Here is a 10,618-nt window from a genome sequence, read left to right on the forward strand (position 1 = left end):
CAAGCTTGGTTTGGGAAGTTCCAACACTGTAATTTTATCACTCTGTGTTTTATCGGTATTCTGCATCAAATTCAGTATTTCATGAGAAGACCAAGCACATTGAGATTGATTGTCAATTTTGTGAAGTCGAGTGATCAACTTGCAGATATCTCACCAAGCCCCTCATCGGTCCTCGTGTTAATTACATTTGTAACAAGCTAGGTACAAAATTGTATTCACTAGCTTGAGGGGGAGTGTTAGAATAGGAATAGGTTTATACAATCCTATTAGAATAGGAATAGGTTTATACAATCCTATTAGAATAGGAATATGTTTATACAATCCTATTAGAATAGGAATAGGTTTATACAATCCTATTAGAATAAGAATAGTAATAGTAATAGAAATAGAAATAGGAATAATAAATAGTATCCTACTTGGTAAAGGATTGTATTCTAGGGTCTATAAATAGGATCTCAATATAATAATATAAACAACAACAAATTCATAATATTCTTTCCTTATATTTCTCACACCCTTCGATCTTGAGTTTCTTAACTTCTGTATCCTGCTCCATTCTCCTGACTTGTCTGCAACTGTCTATTTGTAGCAGTAACTCTGTTGCCTCCTCTTCATGCCCTTGGAAATCCATCCCAAAGATTTTCCCCAGTTTTATCAAGTTTTGTTGTACCCATGTTGAATTCGCTTTATCTACATCTTGAGCCCTTTGTTGTTGTTGCACCATAATTGGTACAGGTTCCTCCACCTCCCAATTAACTATTTCTGTGTTTGAGCTCTGTATTGCTAGCCCAGTCTCCCCTGACTTTGTAATTTCTCTATCCTCTCCCCTATCTGTGGAGTTAGGTTCTTCCTCTCCCGTTATCATCAAATCTCCCCTGATTTCTTCCTCCAGCAGCTCTGTCACGACTTTTGTGTTCATGTTCTGCTTTCCTTGAAATAGAAATAGGAATAATAAATAGTATCCTACTTGGTAAAGGATTGTATTCTAGGGTCTATAAATAGGATCTCAATATAATAATATAAACAACAACAAATTCAATAATATTCTTTTCCTATATTTCTCACACCCTTGATCTTGAGTTTCTTAACTTCTGTATCCTGCTCCATTCTCCTGACTTGTCTGCAACTGTCTATTTGTAGTAGTAACTCTGTTGCCTCCTCTTCATGCCCTTGGAAATCGATCCCAAAGATTTTCCCCAGTTTTATCAAGTTCTGTTGTACCCATGTTGAATTCGCTTTATCTACATCTTGAGCCCTTTGTTGTTGTTGCACCATAATTGGTACAGGTTCCTCCACCTCCCAATTAACTATTTCTGTGTTTGAGCTCTGTATTGCTAGCCCAGTCTCCCCTGACTTTGTAATTTCTCTATCATCTCCCCTATCTATGGAGTTAGGTTCTTCCTCTCCCGTTATCATCAAATCTCCCCTGATTTCTTCTTCACCAAGTCCCTCACCGGTCCTCGTATTAGTTACATCTGTAACAAGGCGGTACATATGACTTGTATGCACCAACTTGAGGGGAGTGTTAAAATTAGAATAGGAAAAAGAATAGAAATAGTATATGGAATCCTAATTGGATAAGGATTGCAATGTAGTGTCTATAAATAGGGCATAGTGCAAGTAGAGACATAATTCAATAATATATTTCTCACAGGCACCTTACTTAAGAGGCCTGAGCATGCATACTTGTTCACTTTTAGTCAATATGCTAATTTCAATTGATATCTTCTTAACATTGAGGTGATGATCGTAGTTTTGCTTTGAGTTTAGTTCGATGAATGTCAGTTTATAATATTTCTACCGGAAACATGCTGTTGCAGGAGAATTCCTCCAACGTTGGCAAATTTATCAAAATTGGATGTGCTGATCAAGGATGGATGTGGGACTGCTACCGCACAAGTCAAAATACTAAATTCGGTAATTTATCTTTGTCAGGAAATTTGATATGTACATCCCATGTTCTAGTATGTAGAAGGTAATCTTCCTCTTCTAGTTATAGAGTTGGAAATAAAACAATACTACTGTTTATGTTATCTACAAACAAGAGTCATTTGATTCACAAACTAGTCATGCAGGGCAATAACATAGGGATCGTCATGCGGTGAATCATAGTGTAGTGATTTTCTCACAGTAAGTTATAATCTATGGACTGTTATACAATGAATAATAATATAAGGTTTGTCTACTTCAACAGCGGTTTTATCCCTAGATACTTTTTATCTAGGTATTGCTAATACAGAATTGCCATTCTACGATATCTCCTCCACGAGATTATAAATAGATTCCTGCATAAATTTGCCGCATTTGTATTTTTTATTTTTTGATAACCAAATTTTCCGTTTTTGTACTTAATAGTGCAAGCTGAATCCTGCCTTACTTATGTAGAGTTTGTACTTTGTACCGGAAACTAAATGTTATATTAGTTATGCAGAGATTTTATCAATAACACAGAGTTATGTGTTGCTAATCACTGTTATATTAGTTAAGAGAAATTGAGATTATTACTCTTATGTGGTCAATCAAATTCCCATGATGTGATATAACTGGTCAGCACCAAATATCTTGCTTTCTTCCTCCTTTAATGCCTCACATTTGGTTGATAATTGGTACACCAAAAGACACATTGACGGCAAGTGACGTTTTGGTCATGTTACCTAGAAAAATAGGTGGGACGAGATAACAAGCGCTAGATGCATAGCTCGATGCTTTGACATTATTACAATACCAACTTACTGAAACATAAGAAAACAGCTTAATAACAGAAACTTAGTAATTATGTTAGAACATGAATAGGTTTATACAATCCTATTAGAATAGGAATAGGTTTATAAAATCTTATTAGAATAGAAATAGTTTATACAATCCTATTTAGAATAGGAACAGGAATACAAATAGAAATAGGAATAGTAAATAGTATCCTACTTGGTAAAAGATTGTATTCTAGGGTCTATAAATAGGGTCTCAATGTAATAATGTAGACACAACAACAATTCAATAATATTCTTTTCCTATATTTCTCACATGGTATTAGAGCCTCTACGATCTTGGTAGAAAATCAAAGAGCTTCCACTGCCGGCGGGTGGCTATTACCCATATATGTTGCCCGTCTGGCCAATGATTATTTTAGCAAAAGTTGGGTCACCGTGTATCTTTCATGTGACTATTTTCTCATATCTAATTTGTGTAGCACTGTGCCATCAATTCGGTGACTACTTTCTTATATCTAATTTGTGTAGCACCGTGCCATCTTTCCGGTGACTACTTTTATATTTAGTTTGTGTAGCATTGTGCCATCTTTCCGGTGACTACTTTTTCATATATAATTTGTGTAGCACCGTGCCATCCTTCCGGTGTACACCTTTTTTTTTTGCATATCTGATTTGCGTAGCACCGTGCATCTCTTCGGACTACTGTTCATATTTAATTTGCGTAGTATCGTGGATTTTTCCGAACTACTTTCTCATATCTGAGTTGCATAGCACCGTGTATCTTTTCGGTGACTCCTCAGATTTGATTTGCGTAGTTTCATTCGTCTTTCCTGTGACTACTCAAATCTGATTTGAGTAGGGTTGTGTCATCATTCCGACCCTACCCATATAGTTTCTCTTTTTCAGTAGAGTCGCTCCATCATTCCGACCCTACCCATATTATTTCTCTTTTTCAATAGGGTCGTGTCATCAATCCGACCTTTCCTATATAATTTCTATTTTCTAGTTGGGTCGTGTCATCATCCGACCCTACCCATAATTTTATTTCTTAGATTGTGACCACTTTCAGCCATCAAATCTAATACTCTAGCGTATGAGCATGTTCCGGCCAATTTTTCGGTGACTTTCTTGTTTAATATCGATTCATCTATTGATTCTAACACGATCCATATAATTTATACTAGATTTTGAGCACTTTGTTGCTCAGGGGGAGTTTAGTAGCCTTGTATGTCGATTATGTGAGTCACTATATGGTCTGAAATAGTCTTTGCAAGTTTGGTTTGGGAAGTTCAACACTCTAATTTTATCACTCTGTGTTTTATCGGTATTATGCACCAAATTCAGTATTTCACGAGAAGATTAAGCACATTGAGATTGACTGTCAATTTTGTGAAGTCGACTGATCAACTTGCAGATATCCATCGGTCCTCGTATTAATTACATTTGTAACAAGCTAGTTACATGAATTGTATGCACTAGCTTGAGTGGGAGTGTTAGAACATGAATAGGTTTATACAATCCTATTAGAATAAGAATAGGTTTATACAATCTTATCAGAATAGGAATAGTTTTATACAATCCTATTTAGAAAAGGAATAGGAATACAAATAGAAATAGGAATAGTAAATAGTATCCTACTTGGGAAAAGATTGTATTCTAGGGTCTATAAATAGGGTCTATTCAAGGACATTGTGGATTAAGCAAGGGGACAAGAACACTAAATTCTTTCAGAAGATTGCAAATGCCCACAAAAGAACCAATCACATTGATAAATTGGTGGTGGAAGGTGATGAACTAACAGAAACAACAGATATCAAGAGGGAGGTGGTTTTATTTTATAAGAAGTTGTACTGTGAGACTGAAAATTGGAGACCTGCTTAAAACATGTACCCCTGTCCAGTAATCAACAGGGAGGAGCAACAAGATTTACAGAAACCTTTTGAAGAAGATGAGGTCCTGAAAGGGCTCAAGGCATGTGCTATAGACAAAGCACCAGGTCCAGATGGGTATACTATGGGCTTCTTTGTGAAGTGTTGGGAGATTCTAAAGGGGGATGTGATGGCTACTATCCGGGACTTCCATTCTCAGGAAGTTTTTGAAAAGAGCCTTAATGCAACTTACATTGCACTCGTTCCAAAGAAGAATGGAGCCAAAGATTGGAGAGATTTTAGACCAATCAGTCTGATTGGAAGTGTCTACAAACTAATTTCCAAAATTCTTACAGAAAGGCTAAAGAAGGTGATGCCAAAGCTGGTTGACTCTCAACAAATGGCCTTTCTGAAAGGAAAGATCACTGATGATGTTCTCATTGCAAATGAATGTCTTGACTCAAGAGTGAAGGATAAAATCCCAGGCATAATGTGTAAACTGGACATAGAGAAGGCATATGATCATGTTAACTGGGAGTATTTGCTTGGAATTCTACATAGTATGGGTTTTGGAGGAAGTGGATAAGATGGATAAGGTTCTGCATTAGCACTGTCAAGTTCTCAATACTAATAAATGGTTCTCCTGAAGGTTTCTTTCCAGCAAGCAGAGGCTTGAGACAAGGTGATCCACTCTCACCTTTCTTATTTTTGCTAGTCATGGAAGGCCTGAACAGTATGATTAAAAACAGCGCATAGGAATGATTGGATAAGGGGTTTTAATGTGGTCAAAGAGGTGAATACTAGATTGGAAATCACCCATCTGCAATATGCAGACGACACTTTGATTTTGGTCTGAACATGGATGGAACCTTACCTACAGAAGATTGATGCAAGACTGGGAGGTGGAAAGATTGGCTGAATTTTATGAAACACTTGAGCAGTTCTTAGGATTCAAGGAAGGAGAAGACACTCTTAAATGGAAATGTCATAATAAAGGTTTATTCACTGTTAGTTCTGCATATAGAAATATAAATCAGATGGGATCCCAAGTTAACTTTCTGCCTTGGAAGCTTATATGGAAGGTTAAAATACCATATAAAGTGGTAGTTTTTACTTGGCTAGTGGTGAAAGAGGTTGTACTTACACAAGAGAATCTTATGAATAGGGGAATACAAATGTGCCCAAGATGCTGTTTTTGTGAGCAGGTTGCAGAGACAATTAATCATCTGTTCTTACATTGTAAAGTGGTTGGTCAGCTGTGGAATTTGTTTACTAGCTTCAGAGGTATAAGTTGGACTGTTCCAGGGAGAACAGGACAGGCTCTAGAAAGCTGGAATATGGAGGGCAGTGGCAGCACAGACAAGAGTAGATGGAAAATTGTCCCAGCTGTTATTTGGTGGACCATATGGAAAGAAAGAAATTCTAGGAATTTTGATAACAAGAGCAGCCCTCTACACAAGATTAAAATGAACTGCATTATCACTTTTTGCTATTGGTGTAGTTCAGAGTATATAGATGACCCTGTGGCTATTGTAGACATTCTAGGGTCCTTCTAAAGGTGAAAGGAGGATCTAGGGATAGTTCTCTTTTTTTTTCTTTCTTTTCTTTATCTTTTGTTTATGCCCGACGCACATGTATGGAGGGAGGATATGATGTAAATTTTTGGATACCAGCTTTGAGCTGATGATTGATATACAAATGTTACCTTTATCAAAAAAAAATAAATAGGGTCTTAACGTAATAATGTAGACACAACAACAATTCAATAATATTCTTTTCCTATATTTCTCACAGAGGCTATTAACTGGCTAACAAGGTGGTGACAGTTTTACATTTACGTATCACTTTTTAAAATCCTTATTTTTATAAGGCTATGTCTGTTTGGTATCTTGAATATCCTTTTGCAGCAGAAAGTAAAGCTTAGGGGAATAAAGCTGAAAGGGAATGATATAGGAAAACCTTGGCTTTATGGGGACTACCATTATATGCTTAGCTTAACTGACTAGGAATTAGGTTCACAAACAAGATACGTGCTTATTCGATCTCCAAATTTACAGAAGTCTCTGTTCTTCAGTGTTTAGATCAACTGTTCTCAGACTTCATTTAAATTAAGAATTTTATGAATTTTGTGTAGCTAAAGATTTCCACAGCCAATGAAGTATCAAGATAGCTGCAATAGCAGTATTGCAATTCAAAACACAACAACAATAACATATCCTGTGAAATCCCACAAATTGAGGTTGTGGAGGGTAGAGTGTATGTAGACCTTATCCCTACCTCGTGGTGGTAGAGAGGCTATTTCCGAAAGACCCTACGGCTCAAGTGAAGCAGAGCAAAGTAGTAATGAAAAGGATAAACAACATTGTAGAAAACATGGCAACTAATAGGAAAGGAGTGCAGGGCATAAACATTAACAAAATAGTGCTATCACCTAAACATAATAAACAATAGATAGTAACAGATAACAAAAGCAAGAAACTACATGAATAAGACTATTACTATGACAAACATGGTGTCCCAGAGTACCACCAAACCTAATTCCGTCGAAAATCAAGACAATACTCAACTACCTACTAACCTTCTACCCTAATCTGCGACATCCATACCCTCCTATCCAAGGTCATGTCCTCGGCAAGCTAAAGCTGCGCCATGTCCTGTATAATCACAATCTCCTCAATACTTCTTCAACCTACCCTCTACCTCTCCTCGTACCCACTATATCCAACCTCCTCACTAAGCATCTTCACATCTCCTCTTCATATGCCCAAACCATCTTAGTCTCCCTTCCTCATCTTGTCCACCATAGAGGTCACTCCCACCTCTTCCCAGATATTGTCATTCCCAATGTTATTGCTCCTAGTATGCCCACACTTAAAATGTTATTTTAGTTACAAGCTCAAATTCTAGACTTGCAAACAGTTTTCAAAAGAAAGGAAAATAAATTCAACATCAATAATACTAGATATTATTATCATAAGGAGGAGAAGATGAACAAAATGCTAGGTCTTAATAAGCTCTAAATGAAAGGCATTTGTTCTTATGACGGCGGTAACAATGCTAGCTTGTTCCACCTCGACTATTTCACCAGGTATCTACTACCTTCAACCAGAAGGTATCTGGTAATTCCTGCTCACCAATGCTTAGACAAATAAGAAGAGATCACCTCGTTGTTTCGGAAACTCTAAATGAGAAGTGTTTTAATAAGGTAGGGTCAACATTACTTAATATTCTTATTTTAATGAAGCAAACGTGAATTTGGGCCTGATTATGTGTTGATTCTTGATTTATACTCAGTTTGAAACTTAGAGGCTCATGCTCAGTTGCCTCGTAATCACTTACACCTTGGCCACTGTTTCTTCAGGCTGGTAATTAGTTCTATGCTGGTCAATATCAGTTGAGTCGTATTCTTGATATTGAGTCTTACACAAGGACTCAAGGTCTTGCATCTTTCAATTTATTGGTTGAGATGTTGTGAAATGTTAATGAATTTTTTAGTATATCTGATCACATGTATCTGAAGAGGTGAAAATACTTTCTTGTGAAATGCAGATTGAGAATAAATTTATCATCTCCACCAAGTATAGTGTTGAAGGGCCTCTTCGTATGAAAGAAGAGTATGTTGAAGGGGCATTTGAATCTCCAAAGGTCAATGAGGAAGCTGTACCTGAACAACTAAAAGGTGCTTTTGGCCAGGCATTTAATACTCTGCAACAACTTCCTGTCCCCATTAGAGATGCTGTGTCCAGTGGCATGAAAGTTCCTCTTAGTAAGATTTCAGTATTTTTCAATATACTCGATGCAAATATATTGTATCTATGGTGTACAAATATTGTTGAAGTATTGAGCTATTTACTTACTCTTTTCTAGTATGATAACCTAGTAGCACTTTGTTGACTTTTTCAAAGATAGTGCCATAAAAAGGGTTTTTAATGGTCTCTCAATAATTTTATTAAGCACAGGAGGACTTCAAATTAAACACACAAAATCTGCATAATTTACAACATACCTAGTGTAATATCACAAAGTGAGATCTGGGGAGGGTAGAGTCTACGGAGACCATACCCCTACGACAAAGGTAGAGAGGTTGTTTTCGATAGACTCTCGGCTCAATAAAAAAAAATAACAGATAGTAATGGCAGTACAAGAACCAACAGATAGTAACAAAAATAATAGATAATAAAAGAATAATACCACAAAAAAGTAATACGACAGACGAAGTACAAGAAACAAATATCTCAATAACCTAAATTATCTCTCATTTGCATCAGCCTCTGCCTTTTGAGAACTCGTTTGTACTTCAGCACATTAATGTTGCTTGAACTGCCATATTACATCTATTTTGGTTACTTGTGGTTCTCAAAGGCTTCTTGTTTTTAGTTCCTAGGACATATCCTGATGTCTTAAAAACAAAGAAGAAACTAAAGTAGATAACAAAGATAGAAGCTTGAAGATTTATGATATTGCTACTGTTTAGGCATTTAATGTTGCTTCTCACTCTGGGCTGTTACGATATCAGGCGGGACCTTCCAGAGACTTATTCTGATTTCTTACCTTGATGACGAGATCCTGGTGAGTCCTCTCACTATATTCTTTTTCTTTCTAAGAGGCACCGTTACTTTTATTTTTCATACACCGTTAGTATATAGCACCACAATATCTTCACACAAGTGCTGGAAATTGTTTTAAGTAACCTTTTAGCTTTCACTAGATTCATATTGAGATTACTTTTATAGCATAGATTTTCTGAACTTCATATATTATAACATAAAGGAAAATTGGTATTGATTCTAAATTCTGTAGAAGTTGTAAGTTATTATTTTTAGAGCTGAGATTGTTGTGCCTTCGAATGCTTGCAAAGAAACTATGAATCAAGCATTGCTGCTATTACAAGATCCAAAGTTAGTTCGATGAATTGAACCTTGATTTTTTTAACATGCTCTACTAATCTGCTGGTTGGGTGCAGATCATAAGGAATACTGCAGGAGAACCTGAGGTTCTAACAAGGTTGGAGGCAGGACCTGATCCGCAAAATATAACCGAATATGAGAGTTAAGTGACTGTAGGCACATTTTGCATGAAAAAACCAACTTTGTTTTTACTATTACTTCACATTTCTATGTAACATAACATAAATAATACATTGGCAATATCTCGCATATAAAAAATTTCTCACTGCTTAACACCCCACATCGATGAGCAACGAACATGAGCTCACCCCATTGTGGAAAGAATTGGTAAAAACTTGCCATGGTTTTGTGAATGAAAAGAAGTGGTTGTCAGAGTTGGTATTAAACATATCCATCGTCCGTTGGTATGGTTTTTTTACTTTGTGATTTGGCTAACATTTGTTACTACAACCTCAGATCAGATTAACTCATCTGAATTTGCTGATCTTTATAAGATATAATATTTGACAGACTGGTTGGAAAGGAGTGAGAAAAGAATTATTGATAGATAGATTGAACTATTTGGTCAAAATGAAAAAATAGCCTCAAAGATTAAAACTTCTGAATCTGAATGATTTAAGATAACATAAACGCTAAAAATGATTAACAATCGTTTGTTTTTCTCAACATCTGAATGTTCATAGGTTATTTATATTAAACACAATAAATTTAAATAAAAATTATACTAAAAAATATCACAAAAACTTTTATATGGACAAAAGAAAATAGACATTAGAGAAAACATTAATTTAGACAAATAAAATAGACATAAAATGTATCTTTTTAGAATTGTGTATACATACATGAAGCTCTTTTGCGCTCTAATGAAGCTATCAAAATTTATGCAACAAACTTTTACTAGTTCATGGTAATAACAAGTGATGAGACTTTACTGTGAACCCGGCAAGTTAATAAGAAGTATTGAGATTTTGCCAGATCTAAGGAACAAATTTAAATAGAGATCTATAGTTAGAGAAAGAGAAAGAAACGTGAAAAATTGTCGAAAGAATAAACCATAATTTCAGTGAAAAATAGTATTATTAAAAGAGTTTGAATGATATTAAGATTCCGACACATATCTTATTCATTAAGACAT

The 10,618-nt window shown here is 35.8% G+C and overlaps 1 protein-coding gene across 1 annotated transcript in view; it reads left to right on the forward strand.

The window, feature by feature from the left end:
* Nucleotides 1-9,871, forward strand: part of LOC102601712 (probable plastid-lipid-associated protein 13, chloroplastic) — a 23,839-nt gene extending 13,968 nt beyond the window's left edge. Inside the window, exons 4-7 of the mRNA XM_006366494.2 lie at nucleotides 1,821-1,917; nucleotides 8,126-8,342; nucleotides 9,093-9,145; nucleotides 9,540-9,871. Of these exons, the coding sequence (XP_006366556.1) occupies nucleotides 1,821-1,917; nucleotides 8,126-8,342; nucleotides 9,093-9,145; nucleotides 9,540-9,629 (457 nt within the window). The 3' untranslated portion in view covers nucleotides 9,630-9,871. The remainder of the gene's footprint in view (nucleotides 1-1,820; nucleotides 1,918-8,125; nucleotides 8,343-9,092; nucleotides 9,146-9,539) is intronic.
* Nucleotides 9,872-10,618: the final 747 nt, after the last annotated feature.

This window comes from Solanum tuberosum, unplaced genomic scaffold (assembly GCF_000226075.1).
Source record: "Solanum tuberosum cultivar DM 1-3 516 R44 unplaced genomic scaffold, SolTub_3.0 scf00634, whole genome shotgun sequence".
Classification (NCBI taxonomy): domain Eukaryota; kingdom Viridiplantae; phylum Streptophyta; class Magnoliopsida; order Solanales; family Solanaceae; genus Solanum; species Solanum tuberosum.